At 42.4% G+C, this 23,173-nt stretch overlaps 1 protein-coding gene across 16 annotated transcripts in view; it reads left to right on the top strand.

The window, feature by feature from the left end:
• The window catches only part of TJP2 (tight junction protein 2), a 116,062-nt gene that overhangs the window by 20,947 nt on the left and 71,942 nt on the right, over positions 1 to 23,173 (top strand). For 11 of the 16 annotated variants that reach the window (XM_070590495.1, XM_070590510.1, XM_070590505.1 and 8 more), the window contains one exon: positions 8,276 to 8,396. The exons of 3 other annotated variants lie outside the window; for them this stretch is intronic. Coding sequence is in view for 2 of the 13 variants with exons in the window: in XM_070590490.1 (XP_070446591.1) it covers positions 2,650 to 2,765; positions 8,276 to 8,396 (237 nt within the window). In the remaining 11 variants the exon portion in view is untranslated. Of the gene's footprint in view, positions 1 to 2,287; positions 2,766 to 8,275; positions 8,397 to 23,173 lie in introns of those variants that run through there. 2 more of the 16 variants (XM_070590490.1, XM_070590491.1) reach the window with 2 other exon arrangements.

The following is a 23,173-nucleotide window of genomic DNA, read 5'->3' as shown; positions in this document are numbered from 1 at the left end:
GAGTTAACCAAATAAATGCGTATTTCTAAAGAATTTCTAGAATCATACAGAAAATGCCATATAAGCACATACCTGGATGGGGTATTTTGGCTAGATAGATTTTTATTCTGTGTTACTGTCCTTGTGTACTATTATGAGGGAGTTCACACAAAGATGACAATTTGTTTTAATGAGTAAATAAATTAGAAAACTGAACAATCTTGTTTGAGAAAGAAAAGCAAATTCTTTCTAAATTATTTGCTAAGGCAAAATTCTTTTCCTAATGAAAGATCCTATTTTAATTTTGTATGAGATCATCATAGATAAAGATCACTTTGTAAGAACCGTATGCTAAAGGCATCAAAAATTCTTACAGAAAATGAAACTTTAAAACGGGCCATTTATAAAGTATTATGTCACTTTTACTGTAGTAAAACAGCTTCTAAAGGGGAAAAGTTTAACGATGTTTTTATCATCGCAGGCTTCATTTCTTGTTTGAGAGGGTTGTATAGTAATTTTTATCATGCGTCCTCAGAAACGTACAAATTGTTAGAACAAAGGCTGTTGTGTAAGTATAATTACATCTTCCTGTATCATTAAATGAGAGCTGTATTGAAGCTTTTTTCAGGGGTGGCAGCTGTAGCCAGCCAAGTTCAGCCTGTAAAAGAATTCCTGTGACTAACTGGTACTAATTGTTTGCAGAGCAACCAGTGGGAGGAATAGTCATGAATACTATGGAAATGAAATATCCCAAGTCCAAATGGTTTATCCCTTGTTTTCACCACTTTCTTGTGGTCAGGTTACGTTATTTGGATAATCAGGCGAAGTGAAGTGGGTGATCTTAGTCTTTTGTTGTTGCTGGAAGATAAGAGCATTCCTGTGTTCAGACCGCTCATCTGAGAAATGGGGAAACTGAGGCTTAGGGAGCAGTTGAGGGGCTATTTAAGTTACCGACCTTCAAACTTTTGGCTCACACACTCCTATCAGATTTTTAAGTGCTCCCTACAATATATATAAGTATATTAATTTATAAGTGATATACCTTAATGTAATTTGCTCTCTTAGTTCTCAAAGTAAATATGAATATTTAAAAACATAAACACTCAAACTAAATTTTTAATGGATGAGGGAAATGAAAGGAAATAGGTGGTTTAGTATTGTCTTCTCCACCCCAAAGATTGTTGGTGTGTGTACCCAACTTTGGAGACCACTGATTTAGGTCGTTTTGCTTTATTCAAAACAGCAAAAAGGAAAAGAAACTTGCTATTGAGGAAAGAGAGAGAATCTGCAGAAGAAGGTTCAAGATTTGGGGGGATGGGGAAGGGTTTGGGACATTTATTCACTGTGGATATCTAGGTTAATTAGAATTAGTACACAATCTTGTCCTTTTCTACTTTACTTCCCTTTTATATATGAGTTTGTTCAGACAAGAAGCAGCACAACTCCTATAACACATTGAACAGAAAGAAAATAGCTTGAAGAAGTTCCTCAAGGAGGTGTATAAATCAGAACCACTTCAGAGTTCTGGAACTCTGAAGTACAGTGACAGAAACTCAACTAAAACTAAATTTCACAAAAGTTAATTTATTAGCTGTAATAAGAGTGTACTGGGGATCTCCTGGGATGACAGTGGCCTTAGGCATAGCTGGATCCAGAAGCTCAAATGATGTCATCCCATTTCTATTGGTACTGTTTTTCTCAGCTACTGATGGTGAGCCCTCTCCACGGGTGGGGAACATGACTGCCAACAGCCCTAATTTCTGTCAGCCCTGGTTAGCAGCTCCGTTGGAGAGAGGGTATTTCTCTCTGAAAGTCATATTTTCATCCCAGGGAAGACTGTGTACCGTGACCCATTAGGTGGGCCACGGTGATGGACGAACCACCTTTACCCCGTGGAAAGAGGGCAAGAAAGGTCCTCAAAGGTGAGGGGAAACATAAAAAAGGAGGAGGGAGTAGATTTGGATCATCTCCAAACAATATATTTTCATGCTAGCAGAGCTCACCCATGGGGTTCTAGAGGTATTTAAAAAGATATTTAAAAAAAAACAAAACCAAAGCCAGAATTATTCCTCAATTAATTAGTCTTTGCTTTGCTATTGACTCAAGCTAGGAATTTATAGCATTTAGAAATGTATTGCTATAAAATGACAACTGGCACTCCATCATTTGTCAAAGCACAGCCTTTTAGAGAGAGAGATCTATAGAACGAGCAAATCTGCTTCTGATTTTAATTCTTCCAGAGGCATGCTGGCTTTTTGGACCAATTATTACCAGACCTTGAGATAAATCACCTCCTGCGCCATTAGTGCTTGAAGGATTAGTGGCCTCAGATTTATGTGCGGATTAATTGGGTGGTGGACGTTAGATTGCTGTGTTTACAACCACGGTCATCCTGCAAATCATTTTCATTAGTGCTTTATTCAAAATTCTTTAGCTTATATAATACTGACGTTGCAGGGAAATCTGACCGAGCCTTTTCTTTCTTTATTTGTGGTTCGGCCTCAGCTTCGCAGCCACACTTACCCCCACCGTATTGTTTAACAGCTCTGGCTGGGGGTACACAGAGCATCTAAAAACACAGCAGCTTCTAGTAGTGTTGCAAAGATTACTTCAGTTGCTTCAGCTGAACAGTGACTGAAATTTGCATGCCCTTGAAGTGAGAGAGACAAGATGAGGTACAAGAAATACATGGCTATTCTGGAAGCAGCAGTTGGCATCACCCCACTGAATAAAAGAGAACTTCTACCTGAGAGCAGAAGACATGTGAACCTTTGGCAGCACCCCGGGTAAGCAGAGGAGACCAGAAGACGCCTTGTGGGGGTCTGGGGCCTGGATGGAGGAAAGGGTCATGGGTGTTGTAAGGGCGACAGATGTAGAGTTCTTCATGGAGAACTTTTTTCTTCCTGGTGGATATGGCCTTCCCAGACTGATTTTTTTAACAGTCAGTCATGAAATGCATGGTAATAATACTCTAAGAAAAATCCCTGGTCTAACAGCCAAGAAGATGAAGAAAACGAAGTCTACAGATGATTTTTACATCCAGATATTTTAATTTTCTAATTTTGAAATTTTTTTACATGATCTATCAATGTAGCAATCCTTAAAGATGAAGTCAATGTGCCTTATTCTTTTCTACAATGCAAGTGTTTTTCTGACTGAAGTGTATGTGAAGACTGTTTCAGGTAAATACTTTTCTTGAAACAGCAGTTTTTACTTCATATACTTTACTTTCTAGGGCTCAGTGATTCACTGTGTTGAGGAAGTGTTTCGACGTTCTTTTCTGAATGGTTAGAGGTCTCCATCCTGACTTCTCTGTAATCTCTCTCCTGTATCTTTTGCACAATGAGGAGAAGTTTAATTTATGGTGCTGGTGTGGTAAGACAGTATTTTTAGGGACTGCATTTAATTTTTAAACTGAATGAGCCACACCTTGGCGCTCACCCAAGGATCAACTCCAGGTATCTGTGTAGCTAATGATATTTCTTTTTAAAAAGTAGAAAGTTTATTTAAAGTCACCAGTTTATTTTTATTATGGAAACAATATATGTTCATTAGAGAAGATTTAGAAAATACAGAAGAATAAGGGGGAAAAGTCACCCATAGTCCCGACTCCCTATGAGAACTAACACAATCATTTAGGTCCATAGTTCTCAGTGGGAGGTGGGGGGGATTTGCTCCCCAGGGGATATTTGGCAATGCCTGGGCTCATTTTTGGTTGTTATAACCTGGAGGTTACTACTGGTATCTAGTGGGTAGAGGTAGGGATGCTGCCCAACATCCTACAACAGACAGGACAGCCCCCCACAACAAAGAATTAGCCAGCCCAAAATGTCAAGACTGTCACTCTGGAGACCTTTGATTTAGGTAGATTTTCTTCCCATCTGTAAAAGGTTGTTTTTGTAAGAAATAAATTAGATATTTCTTTGGGGAATTTTTAGGATGCTTTGCAATGGAATCCTTAGGCAGCATTATTACCGTTACTATTACTACTATTATGATTTTACTATTCTCTTGAAAGTAAAAGGAAGTGTGTGTATGTGTGGAGGGGGCAAGGGGCATATGGTGACTCTATGAGAGTCCATGTGGGTTCATGTGTAGCGAGGGCTGCGGGAAACAGTGTAATGACCAAACTGAGATTCTTCAAGTAGCCGCTAGAGATTGGACATACTGTAGCCTGGACCTTTGTCCCAGAATGATGAGGGTTTAGAGCTGGGAGGGCCTTTTGTCAGGGATGGCGAACAGGTCTCATAGGGCACGTCAAAGTCAGTTGATGGGGGTGCTGCTTAGAGTGTCACGTTAGGGAGAACCCCGGGTCAAGTCTGGGCTTAGCAGAAAAGCAATAACGCAGTTGATGAGGGATGTTGGTTCTGGACATGTAATTGGAGACTTGGGGAGCTGCAACACGTGGTCTGTATATTTACTACTCCTTAATTCTAGTTCAGTCTTCGAATTTTATAAGTGTGAAACTCAGCCTCATTTGAGTCATCACGAGCTAGAGCTTGGCCCTCAGACAGCAACTGGATGTTCTTAGTTTCTGACTCAGGATCATTCATTAAGGGATTCACCCTAAACAAGCTCACATGATTTAGATGTGTAAATTGAGAGCCAAATTTTTCATTTCTTTTTGGAGATGACCTTTTCCAGAAATTGGAATAAGTAAGTACCCTAACTAGAACCATCTCTGCTTCTCCTCATTTCCCCAAGTCAATCCAAACAGAAGTCAAGTTATTTATTCCAACACGATCCTTAATGAGGGAAGTGGAATGTTCCTTTCTTTTTTAAGAGAACGTTTCCTGAAGCCTGATGAGGTAGCCCTGCCTGACCGGACAAGAGGACCTTCCTTATATCTGTAATACTTTGAGTTCTTTGAAAACACATGGACAAAACACGGTTTTGTGATGCCCATTTGTTTGTTTGCTGACTCCTGTGTCACCTGACACAGTCTTCCTTTGGACATACTAATATCCCTCACTAAGCTTGTAGTAAACTCTCCTTTCTGGGTCTGCTAGGACGGGGTATCTTCTAAATCTTTCAAAGGCGCCTTGATGTCTTATTTCTCAAACTTTAATATGCATATGAATCACTCTTAAAATGCAGATTCTAATTCTCTAGGTACGGTGGGGCCTGAGAATCTGCACAAGCCTCCAGGTGATGCTGTCAGTTGAGGTGATGCCCCATGGATGGTCCAGATGATGCTGATGGTTCAGTCCCTGAACCACACTTTAAGGAGCAGCATCTGGAGAAGCGCTTTCCATCACAGCATACTTGTTTCTCTTGACCTGGAGCTTTTCTATTTTATTATTTATTTATTTATTTATTTATTTAAGGAATATTAGCCCTGAGCTAACTACTGCCAATCCTCCTCTTTTTTGCTGAGGAAGCCTGGCCCTGAGCCAACATCCATGCCCCTCTTCCTCCACCTTACAAGTGGGACTCCTACCACAGCATGGCGTGCCAAGCGGAGCCCTGTCCACACCCAGGATCTGAAACAGCCAACCCCGGGCCACTGAAGTGGAACGTGTGCACTTAACCACTGCACCACCAGGCCGGCCCCTGACCTGAGATTTCTATGGGGGTTGTTGACTAAACAGTGAGGCTGATATTTCTTCCAAGAATTCTGTCTCTTTCATTCTTTTCAAGAAGTATTCTGATTAGTACTACATCCTTATACTATTGCATAGTTTTCAAGAGCAGCTGCTTTTGTGTTTTAAAACATAATTGGAAGTCAGGTTATGAAGCAGATTTCAAAACCTCAAGGAATTCATTCTCCACCAAGCCCCTCCTCCTGTTCGTACTTTTTCTTGCTGTCTGCAGACGAGGCTGTGCTTGGCCTTCTGCTTTGCAGACTGCACAGTCACTCGATAGGCCAAACCACCAGCTACAAAGCAATTGACTGAATGTTGCAAGTTCACTGAAGCACAGATTGGATGATTTATACATGTGCGTGTTTACCCCACTGTCCAGCACATGATAGGTACTCAGCAAATATTTGCCGGTGCTTACTCGGTTTCGGTATAGCCACAAATGAAGAAAAAAAAGTTTTAAAGGAGTTGGCATCCAAACATAAAATGACTGAGCCACCTACGGATTTTCCTTTTAAAAGTTTGTAAAGTTTTTCAATGCTAACTCATGTTACCTGACGATAATGTTACATATCTGTCAATACTATTGAAAACTAATAATATAATTTAGATCTTTCTGCCAAGCTTTTTCTAAATTTAAAGGTAGCCCTAGTCAATAATAGTATGTTTTAGAAACGGCTGATTGTTATTGATGGTTCCTATACGTGTCAAAAACCTTGGGAATGTTACAAAGAAAGTTAAAACCAAGATGTCTTAGGAATGCAGAAAAGTGAGTAAATTAACAGCAAGCTCTTTCAATAAAAGAAACACGCTCTCTTTGGAGCTGATACCTGTAGGAAAATTTCATATTAAGGCCAAAAGCATAACCAAGCCGACGTTGATTTGCTGGCCATTTATTTCTCTCTGGAAGTAATAATAGAAACCATGTGTAGGCTGGGCTCTCACCCTGTGGTTTGCTTTGTAGGATGTCCAGATGACCTTGCCTGAGCTAGGACTTACATTTCCTGCTGGTCCTTGGAGAAGGGAAATGTGTCCCCTGCCTGTACAAATAAAATTGATGCTATCTTTTAGTTTTCTTTCGTGGTGTAGGGAGTGTTTTGCACAGATGCCACAATATCACTTTGTCTAGCAAACAGAGGAGTATGTCCAGAACTGGTGAGAAGCCACATTCTTCCTCCCACTGCAAGTGTTCTCTGTGACCGCCCCGTGCGAAGCTGCCATGGCCCAGGCCCAGCCCAGAACTGAGCTTGTTTCCTTGTGCTGTTTGAAAAGCACATGCAGGATTATTAAAAATGTCCAGAGGGATATTCCTTGGATTTTCTTGGGATAAGGGGTAAAAAGTATTTGCCATCTGTTTTTTTAAAGATTATATTTTTCCCCTTTCTCCCAAAGCCCCGCCGTACACAGCTGTGCATTCTTTTAGTTGTGGGTCCTTCTAGTTGTGGCATGTGGGACGCTGCCTCATCATGGCTTGAGGAGTGGTGCCATGTCTGGGCCCAGGATCCGAACCGGTGAAACCCTGGGCCGCCGAAGCAGAGCACGCGAACCTAAACACTTGGCCACGGGGCTGGCCCCTGCCATCTTTTGTAATTATGGGCAACCCATGCATACGGAAGTAAAGCCAAGCCAGTATTATAAATGCTGTGAAAAACGAATTCCCTTTTAGTTTAAAACCTTTTCTCTACTGTATACTTTAAAACAGTAAATTTTGGGGCCGGCCCGGTGGCGCAGCGGTTAAGTTCGCACCTTCCTCTTCTCAGCGGCCTGGGGTTCACTGGTTCCGATTCCAGGTGTGGACATGGCACCACTTGGCAAAAGCCATGCTGTGGTAGGCGTCCCACGCATAAAATAGAGGAAGATTGGCAGTAGTTAGCTCAGGGCCGATCTTCCTCAAAAAAAATAAATAAAATGGTAAATTTTATGTTATGTATATTTTACCACAATTAAAAAAAAGTTTTCTCTAAATATTTTCTCACTTGCTGAGCATTTTTTAAACTGAAAAGTGAATTCTTATAAGATGTCTTCTTCAGGCTGACCCTCAGGTGGACTGATGATGCCAAACTTTGCATAGTTACTCATTTTCTCCATTTTTTGAAGACTGAAAACATTAGGGGCAACAATTCCTCTCCTAGATATATATATATATCCATGAGAAATGAAAACTATGTCCACATAAACACTTGCACATGGGTTTTCATAATAGCCAAATAGTGGAAACAACCCAAGTGTCCATCAGCTGATGAGTGGATAAGTACAATATGGAGTGTCCATACAATGGAATAGTGATTGGCCATCAAAAGGAATGGAGTTCTGACATATGCTACAACATGGATGAAACTTGGAAACATTAGGCTAAGTGAAAGAAGCCTGTCACAAAAGCTCACGTATTGTGTGAGTTCATTCATATGAAATCTTTCAGGATAGGTAAATCTATAGAGACAAAAATTAGACTGGTGGTTGCCTAGGGCCAGGGTGAGGTGAGGGGAGGCAATTGGAGGAGTCGGGGGTGATGTCTAAGGGGCGTGGGATTTCTTTTTTGAAGCAATGAAAACATAAAATGGACTATGGTGATGGTTGCACAACTCTGTGAATAGGCTCACAGCCATATTGTAAATGGGGAAATCGTGCAGTATGGTGAACTCCAACGCATTTCCCAAGATGTTGCCATGCTGGGAATGACCACGTTGGATTTTTAACAACACTGTCTTTTTCAGGGTGCGGAGTACCACCTTATTATCCTCTCCCTGTGAGTGGGATTGGCACCCCAGCTCTACCTCCTGGCATAAGTACTCCACGAAACGCAGACGTGTGCCGGCTGACAGCCTGCCTTACCAGGTACTTGCGTTTTTGTCGCTCATCAACCTACTTACTGATGGAAATTATTTCCCATGCTAGAGTCAAGGCCACCATTTTTGATGTTGCTGATAGAGAAATTGTTTAATATCAAAGAAAATTTCTTTGTCATGTCCTGTTTACCAAAGAACAGAAACATCTTACCTGCATTTATGGTCTGAATTGATAGGTATAACTTTGGGTGAATGCTAATTGAGGGGCCTTCCTGGCTAAAGCGAGTAAGTCCAACTCCTTTGGTTCAGAATAAATGCCTAGCGAGGTATTTTGGTGTGTGGGGTTGTAGGTCATTCTGGTAGGTCACGTTTCTTCCATTATCTTTGAGGTAGCACAACTGTATAACAGTGGTAAGCACTTTGCTGAAAATATAAAAGACATCAGTCACATTGGCTTCTAAAGATTAATTATGTACATACAAGCTTTTAGTGGAAGAGCTAAGAGTGAGTATTATCTGTTTACTGATTCAATTTTAAGTACGAATTAAATGAGATTTACAAGGTATTAGATTTTATTTTGACAGATGCTGGGACGTATTTGTTCTTAGTTACACTTTAACCCCTGATTATAGGCCGGTCCGTGGCCGGCCGGAATGGGGTTGGAATTTTTTTCATGTGCCTGTTTCATAATTCCTGTCTGTGTAAGCTCGCATCCCCTGCTGGGTGGATTCCCGCTACGCGTCAGAGTTGGAGTTTAGTGGAGTGTGAATAGCACATTCTGGAATAGCAGATAGCTGTTCAAATCCCAGTGCTCCCGCCTTCCAATTGTGTGATCTTGGGCAAGTGTCCTAATGTCTCTGAGCCTCAGACCCTTCATCTGTAAAAAGGGAGCGTGAACATGAAGCTAAATGAGTTAGCGTACAGAAGCACTGGGCACAGGCCAAGGCCTTTCTTGGAGTTTAGTTATCCAAATGGGAGGCTTGAGTGGGGAAGACTCAGTTTCCACTGAACTGACAGGGTTGGAAGTGGCTTTGGTTTTTCAGAGATGTTCTCTATGGAGCTTTAAAGGTTCGAAACCTAGGAAGACAGATGCTTGCTCAGGCTCCAGAAGTGGTTTTTCTGAAACTAGATTTCTAGGTAGGATCTGCTGATTTAGTCAAATGAGTTGGTGGGACAGCATGGAGTATGGAAAGCGGGATCGGAACTGGCATTGTCTGTTGAAGAGAAGGCACTTTCCCACTCAGGCAAGCCCCTCCTGATAAATACCTCCCGGGTTCTGATTCCTGTGCCCCTCGACATCAGTTCGTTTCCCCAAGTCCATGCCTTACTCCAAGCTCTTTCGTGTATAGACACTTAAGCTGGGCTTTCTGAGATGAATTAGCCTCCGGAGAGCTTGGGGGGTGAGGATTTTTCCCAGAGCATCCCACATCACCCTCATTTCAGATCCAGTGAACGTCTATGAAGATCCTTTTATTTGCCAGGGACTGGGCAAGGAGCTTCCGCCCAGGTTGTTTATCCCCAGAAAACCCTGAGAGAAAGGGGTTACAAGACCCCTTCTGCAAATAAGGCAACTGAGAATCAACTATTTTAAAGATTTTTTATTTTTCCTTTTTCTCCCCATAGTCCCCTGGTACACAGTTGTGTATTTTTAGTTGTGGGTCCTTCTAGTTGTGGCATGCGGGATGCCACCTCAGCCTGGCCTGACAAGCGGCGCCGTGTCCGCGCCCAGGATCCGAACCAGCGAAACCTCAGGCCGCTGAAGTGGAGCGCACGAACTTAACCACTCGGCCATGGGGCCAGCCCCCAAGATTCAAGGATTTTAAATAATTTCCCTAAGATTGCACAGCCCCTGACTCCCAAGTTCAGTGAGATTCCTCTCATCACAGCTGGCTTCTAAACGAACTCTATGGAGCTTGAAGTCTTAACTTCTACCTTCGGATAGTAAACAGGCTCTTTTCAAGGGCCAGTTCTGATCGATTGATAGTGGCTGCCTGGAGTTAAGCATTCGTAGGTGCCATCCCAGTTTGTTTGAGCAAGGATGTTGTGATCCATTAGCAACGTCTGGCATGAGTGGAGGAGCGTGGCTGTAGGGCCTGCCCTTGACCTGAGGTTTCGGATCATCCGCTTCTACCAGTTCTGCCTCTGTTACGGTCTTGGAGTCTCTGGAGAGCACTATTTGCGTGACGCTTGTTTCTTGCTACTTTGAGGGGCTTCGATGATCACTTTTCTGATGTGGCAAAATCATCCTTGCCTCTTGCAGGAAGGCTGCTAAGAGTCTGGGCAGAGCCTCACTTCCTAGACGTGGATTCTCATTGCTGGGCAATTCAGAGTCCTTAGAGTTATCACTGACTCACCGCATAGTATGGGCTTAGAAAAGTGAGTTGAATGTGAAAACTTAAAACTTGTACTTCCAAGCTCCACAGAGCCCCTCCACAGTCCCCTCGCCCTTCGGGGCCCCTCAGTCTGTAGGAATACTAGGGGCTCTCACACCAGCAACCACGCCTCCTCATATTGAATTGGGTAGACGCAGAGGAGTCGTTCTCAAACGTTAGCCGCATCAGAATCACCTGGAGGGTTTGGAAAACACAGATTCCCGGGTCCCACCCCCAGAGTGTCTGCTTCAGCCAGTCTGGAGGGAGGCCCAGAAACTTGCATTTCTCACAAGTTCCCAGTCAGGCTGCTTTCCCTTACCACACTTGGAGAACCACTAAGCTGGAAAGCATTTTTGACAGCTGCTTTAGAGTTTGGGCTTGTGTGGCCAGTTTCTCTACCTGTGGTGAAGGGAGTCCTCCCTCAAACATTTGATGAGCGTCTCCCACAGCACTGCCTGAGGGACATTTAGAGGAAGGTAAAGGCTCCTCCCTGGGGGCCTTGGGAATTTGGAATCAGTGATCCCACTGCTGTATGCAAAGCACTGCTCTCACCCCTTACAGTGGGTGTGAGCAGAAGGCCTGAGGCAGTGACTGAGCGAGGGGAGGCCTCCTGGGGGAGGTGATGTTTGAGAGCAACCTGAGGAGGAAAATTTGTTGGCCGGGTGTGCGAAGGGGGAAAGGAAACCCAGGGAGCAGAGACTGTACCTCAAAGGGCCAGGAGATGCTGCACTAGGCTGCAGGAAAGCTTGTGGTGTTTGTGGTGAGAATTCCGTTGTAATTCCGACGTGAAGTGAAGCATCAACCTAGAGTAATAAGGGTGAAAGCCTTCTGTTTCTTTGGGTGCTTATTGTCGTGTAGTTGGTACTGTGCAAAACGCTTTAGCTGCATTGTCTTCATTTAATTCTCATACCCACCCGGTGAGGCGTGGGTCCAAGGATAATCCTGATTTGTATGCGTTTCCCAGGGCTGCAGTGACAAAGTACCACAAACTAGGTGGATTAAATGATAGAAGTTTATTGTCTCAGGGTTCTGGAGGCCACAAGTCTGACATCAAGGTGTCGGCAGGGTTGGCTCCTTCTGAGGGCTGTGAGGGAAGGCTCTGTTCCAGGCCCCCCTCCTTAACTTGTAGATGGCCACCTTCCTTCTATGTGTCTGTTTCCATGTCCAATTTCCCCTTTTTACAGACTCTAGTCATACTGGATTGGCGCCCACCCTAAAGACCTCACTTTAACTTGATTACCTCTGTAAAGACCCTAGCTCCAAATAAGGCCATATTCTTAGGTAATGAGGGTTAGGGCTTCAACATATGGATTCTGAGGGTACACAATACAACTCTGAGGGTACACAAATGACACCATTTTACAGTTGAAGAAACAGTAGCTTAGAGGACAAAGATAAGCTGCCCAAGTCACACGGCCATTAGGTCGAACTATGCAAACTTGTCATTTTTATAGGTCAGAAAGTTAAAGAGAGGCAATGTCGTAGGTTAGACCTAAAAAGTAGCAGAATTCGGGCTTGTTGAAACCCAGGTCTATCTGATTCATAATTGCGCTCTTTCACTCACTGCGTTACTGGCTTCTAGTGTTTTCTTTGTTTCCGCCATGTTTCCTGATGGCTCACTGGGAGAAGCAGTGGTGTGGATATCAGGGTACCAAACTCCTAGCCTGTTAGTTTCTGGATAAGATACTCTTGTATTTCAGTTTTCTGTCGTATCTGTTTAAGGAAACTGTTGGGAAGTTATTAGAATATATAAAACATTTTTTCATGAAAGAATCGGCTATATTTTTGAAGAAGATGTGCTTTTTTTTGCTATCAAAATGTTAAATATCTGTAAATACACAGGTTATCTGAATATAGATGTCCTTTCTTAATTTCCTTCTCAAACCAGTCTAAACATTTGTAAACACTGTGTTAGCCCTTACACTTGTATTATAAGTACATTTACTTGGAATTATTTCAGCATTCAGGGATTCACGTAACTTCATTGTCTAGCCATAAAGATTTCAGACAAATCAGTACCCATGCAATAATTCCATCTTTTCCTCTGTAAGTATTTAAAATGAGAGCGCATTGCTCCAAATCCCGATCTACAAAGACTGTCATTTTAGCAATTCAAGCAAATTTTCATCATGAGAAATTGCTATACTATTTAAGTAGAAGAAAAAGAAAAATACAAGGGGTTTATGCTTGTTTTCAAATGTTTTAGTGATAGTCTAACGTGTTTTCCAAACAAAAATTAGAGTGTATGGTTTACTCAAGAAAAACAAGGCAGTGGTGGCTATCTGGCCTATCCCTGGAAATCTGAGGTGTCTGGACATTTTAAGTATAGCACAGAGATGGGTAATACTCAACCTTGGATCTGAAATATAAAGTTAATTATACTCTTTGCATGTTTAAGAGAATTCAGGAGCTAAGAATTAAAAGATGAGTAGGAGCTTGCAAATTCACAGCCCTCTCTCTCTCTCATACTTATTACGGCTTAATTTCTTAAAAGGATTCTCTGTGTTTATTATTCCTTTTCCTCACCACCACTTGCCCTTCTCTCCAACACTTTCTCCTCCACCTATTCTAGCCCATTATGGATCCAGTAACTGGTTGCAGGTTCCCTATGGGCTGGGCGCTGCACATGGATAAGGAAATTTACATGGATAGGGGCTCTCCCTGGCTGGGAGTTGCAGACTAATTTGCAATCAGCAGTTACGGTGCTCTGTGTGCTGCCTGTATTGGTCCCTGGTGCTGTGATTATGTGGGGAATCCTAGAGGCAGCTTACTTTATGATTCCCATTAACCTGATAAAATTGAGATAAAGAATTTGCAACTAGCTTCTGGTGGGAGGGGTGTCATCATTGGAGCCTGATTTTGGTACTTCATCACAATTTCATCAATTGAGTGGGTGGCGACAGCAGTTTTCAGTGCAGCCAAAATTTTGATTCATTTAAAGGTAATCTGGTTGTTTAGCGAGATTGGACGGGATATCTCCCACACAATTATAATTATATTGATATTTATATATATCAATTTTTAAATATATAATATATATTTGATATATATAATTAATATATAAATATATATACTTATATTTATATAAGTATAATTATATTGAAAAAATATACACAGTTATTCATTATAATTATTAATATTTGATATTTATATTTGAAATAGTTATTGATATTCAAAAAATATATGTATAATTATTTTTAGTTAGGATCTTAAGTCTGGTTACTAGAGTAATTAGTTCTGTCAACACTTTGAAAGAGGCTTCGTGATAATGTTAAAGTTAAATCTGTCTCTTCTAATAGCTTTCGCTCAGCATAAAAAATATGACAAGAAAGGGGGATGCTTTCCGAAGACTTAGAAGAAGAATCAAAATACTTTCGTAACTGGAGGATGGTTCCAGCAGAGGCAGAACTCAATCAGGGAGAGAGAAGATGGGTAAAAAATAAAGTGTCATTGGGAATAATAGCTACAACTGCTCCTGAAAAAATAATAGAAAAACACTTTATTTGTGAATTTAGTGTACAGAATGTAAATCTCAGAGAGCTCTGAATCTCGGAAATAATCTTGATTGATTTGTTAAAAACTTAGGTAATAATTTTGGAGGTGGGAAAAGCTGAAAGCCACATGTATTCCTGAAATTGAATTAAAGATTTCACTCTTGTGCTAACCTCACCCTCTTGGCACAGAGTAGCAAAGAATTTGATGTAGCTTCTATAAACCTAATTTTAGTTATTATAGCTCCCCATGCTGCTTGCTTCTCTCCATTGCTCTAGGAGTGTTGGAAATTAGCTTGGTGCAGTCTTAGCCTCCGAGACGCTGCCAGGCAAGCTCCCCCAGAGATCATGAGACACAAAGCTCAAAGACCAAAATCAGGTGTTCCAGTCACACGATGTATTCGATTTATTCAACTTGAAAACACACAGCAAGAAGCAAGGGAAGGAGATTAGAACACGTTAAAATAATTAGATTAGGATACAAATAGGGTGAGAGGTCCACACTTCTGGGAGCCTGCACTTCCAATGTTTGTCCTGTCTCTCTGCCATGTCAGCAGATGTGTGGTCACAAAGACCAGAGTTGAGGTTGAACCAGGGGTCTCAGCAGATGGAAGCTGTCTGAAGCCAGCACATGCTTGCTCCATGGGAGGGATGCAGGGCAAGTAGCCTGGACAACAGCTGTAGCTTATCAGCCACCTGTGTGTATCTGTATTTCCCGGCAGAGTGTACATGGGGCCAGAACTAGACATAATGGGTGTCACCAGTGGGTGACCAATTTAGGGATGACCTAGCTGTCAATCTGGAAGTAACATGAGCTGGGCTTTATTATATATTATTAATATTTTATTAAATAGGAAATATTTATTACTGGTAATATAAATTGTAAGTTATAAAATATATCTAAATAAATACAATTATAAATTAGATATTTATTAAATTTATTAATATTTTATTAAATATTATTACTATTTAATATGTACTTTGTCTTTCCATCCCATTCTATTTATAACTAACACTCTCATTTGTTTCATTCTTTCCATCTAAATTTAACACACAAACACTCCCTTTATTCTGTTTATCTTTACCACATCTTACAGGTTACTAACTTACTGTCTACACTATACACATCTTATGAATTCTGCCTGAGTCTTACAAGCTACTTGATTTCTCGTTATCTGTGTGAAATATTGCTTAGACGTTTCATCCATCTGGTTTTTTTCCTTGTCCTCTCTACCAGTGTTTTTTTTTTTTTTTTTATGGAGGAAGATTAGCCTTGAGCTAACATCCTCTGCCAATCCTCCTCTTTTTTTTTTTCCCCTGAGGAAGAGTGGCCCTGGACTAACATCTGTGCCCACCTTCCTCTACTTTATATGAGGGATGCCTGCCACAGCATGGCTTGATAAGTGGTGTGCAGGTTCACACCCAAGGATCCGAACCAGCCAAACCCAGGCTGTGGAAGCAGAGCACAAAAACTTAACTATTATACCATCAGCTGGCCGCTATACCAGTTTTTAAAAGAACTGTAAATATGCAAATTATAGTATATTCATACAAATGGATTAGTATGCAACTAGAAAATGATGATAATCTGTGTTAACATGAAAAAATAGTCAAGCAATATTTTTATGTAGACTAACAGCTAGTGGAAGAGCATGTCTAGTGTAGCCCCAGGTGTATAAAGTCGTATACGATAGCTACACGCTTACCTGTGCATAGAGGTACCTGGAAGGGTGCTCATCCAGCTAATAAACAAGTATCGTTTACATAAAAATAATTGAAATCCAAATGCGTGTATATAAACATAACACAAGAATTATAGGACCAGACTCTTTCCTTTGTAAACCAAAGACAACATTTTGCAAATAGAGAATTATTTTCTGACCTTCCAAATGTTTTACATGCCTTCGCAATGGTAATCTTCCTGTCTTGTGTCAGAGAATTCTAACAGCATCCCTTTAGCAGAATTTCCTAAACCTCCCCAATGATGAGACTCACCTGGGAGTAGAGGCTAAAAATCCCAGTTCCTCAGGCCCCTTCTCAGCCCCACTGGATGCGAATCTCCAAACCTCCCAGGAGGGCCTCAGGTGATTCTTGCCATCAGGCAAGTTTAGGACGCCATCCTTATGGAAGCATAAATGTTACGAGCCACGTTTTCGGCTTTTATTGAACGCCTCCTGGAAGTGTCTTTTCCAGGCCCAGCTTCCTTTGTTTTATTTAAGAGGCCTGCCCTGGTGTACAGGGCTGCCCTGGAAAACTGTCTGGGCAGTTTGCTAAGGTCCCTTTCAGGTCTGAGAATTCTTGGAAAATCTAGGAGACTTCAACAACTTCAGTCCGTGTTGATCAAGGATACTGAATTCTTAGGCCTAGAGGATTTGGGTGATGGCTTTTTTTTTTTTTTAAAGATTTTTTTAATTTTTTCCCTTTTTCTCCCCAAAGCCCCCCGGTACATAGTTGTATATTCTTTGTTGTGGGTCCTTCTAGTTGTGGCATGTGGGACACTGCCTCAGCGTGGTCTGATGAGCAGTGCCATGTCCGCGCCCAGGATTCGAACCAACGAAACACTGGGCCGCCTGCAGCGGAGCGCGCGAACTTAACCACTCGGCCACGGGGCCAGCCCCTGGGTGATGGCTTTTTTTAAGTTATTCAGTTGTTGCCAGAGGCCCCTCTGGTTTCCCTGGAGGACTCGTGTATCTCATGCCGACAGTCCCCTGGGCCTCTCAGACCTCAGATTCCCTCCCTTGCCCATGAGATGAGGGCCTTTTTACTTAGTGCAATGTTTTAGCTTATTAAAGTGGGGGGTTATTTTTGCTGGTTAACTAATTTTATGGTGGTCATAATTTTGCATATATACACATCAAATCATGTTGCACACCTTAAAATTACACAATGTTAGATGTCAATTATATCTCAATAAAGGAGCAAAAATATTTTTTCAATGATTTTATTGAGATCACAATGGTTTATAACCCTTTGGATGTACATTATTATTTATCAGTTTCTGAATAGACTTCAATGTGTTCACCACCAATAGTTTAATTTTTGTCTGTCACCATACATATGTGCCCCTTTAACCCTTTTGCCCACCCCCAGCCCCCTTCCCCTTTGGTAACTACTAATCTGTTCTCTTTTTTTTCATTTTTTTTTAAAGATTTTATTTAACTCTTTTTCTTTTTTTTCTGAGGAAGATTAGCCCTGAGCTAACATCTGCTGCCAATCCTCCTCTCTTTGCTAAGGAAGACTGGCCCTGAGCTAACATCCGTGCCCATCTTCCTCTACTTTATATGTGGGACGCCTACCACAGCATGGCTTGACAAGTGGTGCCATGTCTGCACCCTGCATCTGAACCGGCAAACCCCAGGCTGCCGAAGCGGAACATGCGAACTTAGCTGCTGCGCCACCGGGCCGGCCCCTCTTTTTTTTCTTAAGATTGGCACCTGAGCTAACCATCTGTTGCCAATCTTCTTTTTTTCCTTCATCTTCTCTCCAAAGCCCCCCAGTACATAGGTGTATATTGTAGTTGTGAGTGCCTCTGGTTGTGGCATGTGGGATGCTGCCTCAGCATGGTCTGGTGAACGGTGCCATGTCTGCGCCCAGGATCCCAACGGGTGAAACCCCGGGCCACTGAAGCGAAGCATGTGAACTTAACCACTCGCCCATGGGGCCGGCCCTGTATGGTATTTCTATTTTTTTTTTTTTTTTTTTTTTTTTTTTAAAGATTTTATTTTTTCCTTTTTCTCCCCAAAGCCCCCCGGTACATAGTTGTGTATTCTCCGTTGTGGGTTCCTCTAGTTGTGGCATGTGGGACGCTGCCCCAGCGTGGTCTGACGAGCAGTGCCATGTCCGCGCCCAGGATTCGAACCGACGAAACACTGGGCCGCCTGCAGCGGAGCGCGCGAACTTAACCACTTGGCCACGGGGCCAGCCCCTGGTATTTCTATTTTTAATATTTTGAGAAATCTCCATACTTTTTTCCACAGTGGCTGCACCAGTTTGCATTCCCACCAGCAGTGCATGAGGGTTCCCTTTTCGCCACATCCTTTCCAACGTTGGTTTTTTTGTCTTGGTAATAATAACCATTCTGACCAACATAAGGTGATACCTCATTGTAGTTTTGATTTGCATTTCCCTAATAAATAGTGATGTTGAACATCTTTTCATGAGTCTGTTGGCCATCTGCATATCTTCTTTGGAAAAATATCTGTTCCTACCTTCTCCCCATTTTTCGATCGGGTTGTTTGCTTTGTTTTTGCTGAGCTGTAAAGTGGTTTTCTTAAAGCACTCATTTAGGGAGAGGGAGCTCTGACAATCAGACTCCAGAATCACATTTGCATCAAGGACGCTAAGTAACTAACCCACCGACTGGAGTCAGGTGGCATTTATTTGTGGCAGCTTTCCCTCCTTAAATCGAAGTTTCCTCACCTCTAAAGCAGGGCAATAATACCAAATATGCAGGGGCGCTGTGAGGCTTCACATTAAGTGAGTTAAAATAGTGTTTGAAAGATTTTTGGCACATAATATGCATTAAATCAATGACTGTTTAGTTATTGTTTTTTAATGGAGGGTTAAGAAGTGGCATCTTTCCCTGAGAGGAGAGTGTGGATTGTCTAGACCAGACTGTGCTCCAAAAGGTGCTTCCAGGATCTCCAGGCCTCGGGCTGGAGTATGCTCTGCCTCAGCCCCGTGTTGACCAGGCTGAGTACACCTCGACCTTGCCTGCCTGCCTGAATACACCCAGACCAGCCCATAAGTCTCCCAGGGGCCTGCACCCAAGCAGCCTGGCACCATGAGTTCAGCCCAGACCACAGCTGCCTCTTTCCAACCAGAACTCCCCCTCCAGGGCTTCAGACTCATAATCCAGCCAGCCCACAGCTGACTCTGATTTGCACAGCTAATTCTTTTGTCAACTCTGTGGCCAGCTAAACTAGTTATGCCCAGAAACATTGCTGGTCCCTTACATCAGGGGGAGGATACTGGGGTTTGGGACTTGTGCCATCCCCAGGGAGAGGGGGGCAAATAGACAGGCAACATCCACTGAGAACTGAGAACTTTCTCTCCCCGTCAGTCTGAGTACTGATGTTCTCATCACCTTTGCACTTCCTCTGACATCTTTTCATTGTAGTGATAACAACATCCTGCCAACATATTACCAATAGTAATGATAATAATAATAAGGTTAAAAAGAGAGAGGCATGGATAACAGGCGCCTTTGCTTTCTTAGGCTACTCTCCCTTCCTGCCTTTGTTCCTCCATAGGCTTCCCTAACCCTGACCAGACCACCGACTGCCGCCACCTTTCCATACCCCTGCACTGTGCTCTCCGAAACACACAGCTGGACTCCGGCTCTTTGCTTTAACTTAAACTTGGCCCTCTCCTGAGGTCCTCGCTTCCTGGTAGCCACCTCAACGGATGCTTCCTACTTTAGATAGAAAGTGAGAGCTGAGCAGGAGCTGGCTCTGTGGTCCAAGCAGAGAAGCTTGAACAAAGGCTCTGGGGCAGAAATGAGCTTGGCAGAGTCTCAAGAGGAACTGAGAGAGGCTGGTGTGGCTCCAGGAAGTGAGCTGGGGAGAGTGCAGGATGAGCTGAGCCTGGAGAAGGCAGCAGTGTCAGCTCATGTGGGACTTGGGGGCTGCCTTAGTCAGCTCAGCTGCTACAACGGGATAGCACAGACTGGGGCCTTAAACCACAGGTGCTTATTTCTCCTCATTCTGGAGGCTAACAAGTCCAAGGTCAAGGTGCTGAGAGATCTGGTTCTTGGTGAGGGCCCTCTTCTTGGCTGTGGACAGCTGCCTGCTCCCTGGGTCCTCACGTGGCCTTTCCTAGGAGCATGAGCATGGAGAGAGCTCTGTCTCTCCCTCTTATATGGCCACAGATCCCATTATGAGGGTCCCACCCTCATGACCTAATTAAACTCTAACTCCGGAAGGCCCCACCTCCAAATACGACCACATTGGGGGTTAGGGCTTCAACCTTCTTAGGGCGCAGAGTGGGACACAAACATTCAGCCCATAGCAGAGGCCATGGCAACGAGTTTGGACTGGTGACCTTTTGAGGGTTTAAACGCACAGGAGTGACAAGATCTGATTTGCTTTGTGAAAAGATCACTCTGTCTGCTGGGGAGAACGGATTCGGGGCAGGGGGTGGGCCAGGCTGGATCGGGGAGGGGAGATGGCGAAGAGGCAGGTCCTGGGGAGAAAAGAAACTTTCTGAAATCAAAACATATAATTTTTTCTAAATTAAAAAATGACTCAATGTTTTTCATAATAGGTTTTTCGTTTTTTTTTTTTTGAGGAAGATTAGCCCTGAGCTAACTATTGCCAGTCCTCCTGTTTTTGCTAAGGAAGACTGGCCCTGAGCTAACATCCGTGTCCATCTTCCTCTACTTTATACGTGGGACGCCTGCCACAGCATGGTGTGCCAGGTGGCACCATGTCCGCACCTGGGATCTGAACCAGCGAACCCTGGGCCACCCAGAAGCAGAAAGTGTGCACTTAACTGCTGCGCCACTGGGCTGGCCCCTCATAATAGGTTTTTCTTAAGAAGTGTCTTTGGGAACTCACTATTGAAGATTTTTGAGGGGAAATTAATCTTTCTTTCCTCTTCAGATGATCTTTTGGGGCCTAATATATTGAAGAAATATTTATCTTATGTTCATGAATTTTTTAATGTTTCATTCGAGTTTCTTTTTTTCTGTCAATAGCAAATAGAATTTGATTCACTACTTTCAAATTAAAATAGCACTGTAGTAGGGTCTCATTTTTGTTAAAATGATTCTGTCTCTGGAGTAGTCATCATCTAGCCTTCTATCTGTATCTATGTATATGTCTGGAATGTTCACCTAATGTCGAAGATGGTTGTTACGATTTTAGTTGATTTTTAAATTTCTTTGTGCTTTTCTGCACTGCTTTGCATGCTTTATAATGAGCATCTTATTTTTGCAAAACTTGCTGGTCTAAAAAATTAACAAACCTGAAAATAGTTTGTGTTAACTATGGAACAATGTAAGTAGCGTTACCTTAAGTCACCTACTTTACTGAATCGAAGAATGGCTATGTGAAAGTTGGCACTGCGCTTTGAGACACTAAAATGTAGATATCTGGACATATTTGAAAAGCGTCAAATTAGAGGAATAATAGTTTGCCTTTCCACATAATATTAAACTATGGAAACAATTCTGAAGACTGGCGGTCTGCAAATTGCTTATCAGTGAACTAGAGACATAGCATGTTCAAAGGTAAAGCAAGAATCTTTAGTTGCCCAAAAGATGGAAGTGGACCTGAGAGTTTTTCTAGCGGTTTATAATGCATTCATCTTTTAGTCTGTGTGATTCTAAGTGCTAAAGGATAGTTTGAAAATAATTCTCTGGCTCTGCAATCTTTATAAATCTTTGACTATTATACTTAAAGTCAACTTTGCTCCATTGTAGTATCGTATTTATAGAACCATTGCAGCTTTGAATGAGGAGTGTCTCAATCAGAAGTCTATTTCTCTATGGGGCTTGGGGGTCCTGTGGGAATATGTGGTGTTAGAAGCAGTTCCATATACAAGTTAGGCAGTCCTTTAACTTAGAAACAGGATTGGGAAGCTAGGTAGCTAGTCATGCCCCCTCACACCCTCCCCACCACAAGAATACTTTGACAGACTTTCACAGTGAGCAAGAGTAATGTTAAATAACTAAACGTGAAGGCGTGAGGGGCAGAGCAGAACTTTCGAGGCCTCTCTCCTGCATGTTATTTTAGGACCTTGTGGGGGCTGCTTGGGGAAGGAGTCCTTTAAGTGAACACGCGTGGTTATTGATATGGTGTTTGAACCAAGAGGGGTGGGAGAGGCCAGGAGAGAAGAGGCGGCTACTGGGAAGGGGAGGGAATGCCAGGCCTTTCTCCGGAAAAGTGCCCCTCCCTCGGGCCGCTTTAACTGCTGCCTGAGCACCTAAGGCATACCTGAACCTGAACAGTTCTCGTGCCTTGTTATTATTTGTTTATGTGCCTTTGTCTTCATCACACTGTGAGCAAGGCCCCCATTACATACTGCCTTCAACTTCTCTGTACCTGCCCCAGGGTACGTGGTAGGCATTCAAGAAATATTTGTTGAAGGAGTGTCTTTATGATTGCAGTCCGCCATTCAGTGTCAAGTTAACCCGTAAACTTTTCAATGTCAAATTCTGTTGCTCCCATTTAGCAACACTTCATAACCATATTGCAAATATATATGTATATATACACAATTGTGTGTATGTATATGTGTATATATGTGTATACGTATATGTGTGTGTGTATATATATATATACATGTCCCCTAATCTTAACATTCTTAAGGAAATCTGATTATAAGTGTTTAGTTTATCATATTTCTTTGAGGTCTTCTGACCAACTTGTTTCAAAGACCTTATACATTGTCATATATACTGAAAAGTGTTGAAAAACTGTCCATTGCACAAACAATAACTACAATTAAAAAAAAATACACACAATCCTATCCTTTCATCAAATCATGTGCCCATATGCTTTCCAATTCTTTCATATATTTTTCATAATTTCTTCATTGTCATCATAATAGGTAAGATTTGTGTACTTTTTCGTTGGTCATATTATTCTCCTTGTTGCTATATAGACTTCCTTATTATAATTTTAAGTGATGCCTTGCTGTGCCCATTCAGTTGATTTAACCGCTGTAACTTAATAGCCCTCCCTCATTGCACATTGACGGTTTCTATCTTGCGTTATTATAAAGAGGCATGCAACAAAGTGCTGCCTCGCCTCCGGGTCACCCACTGTAATCTAACCTCTGTCCCATCTTTCTGTTGCGACAGCTCTGGCCAAGATAAGCAGCGGTGTTCTTCTCGAAGAGCATTTTCCCTTCTCACTGTAATTGGCCTCCACGCTGCGTGTTATTGGCTTCTCTCCCCTTCTTGAAATTCATTCTTCCCTTCACTTTTTGGACGCTCTTCTCCAGAGGGTTTTTTCTTC

The sequence above is a fragment of the Equus przewalskii genome, chromosome 22, assembly GCF_037783145.1.
Source record: "Equus przewalskii isolate Varuska chromosome 22, EquPr2, whole genome shotgun sequence".
NCBI classification, from domain to species: Eukaryota; Metazoa; Chordata; class Mammalia; order Perissodactyla; family Equidae; genus Equus; species Equus przewalskii.
This window is presented reverse-complemented; position numbering and strand designations above follow the sequence as displayed.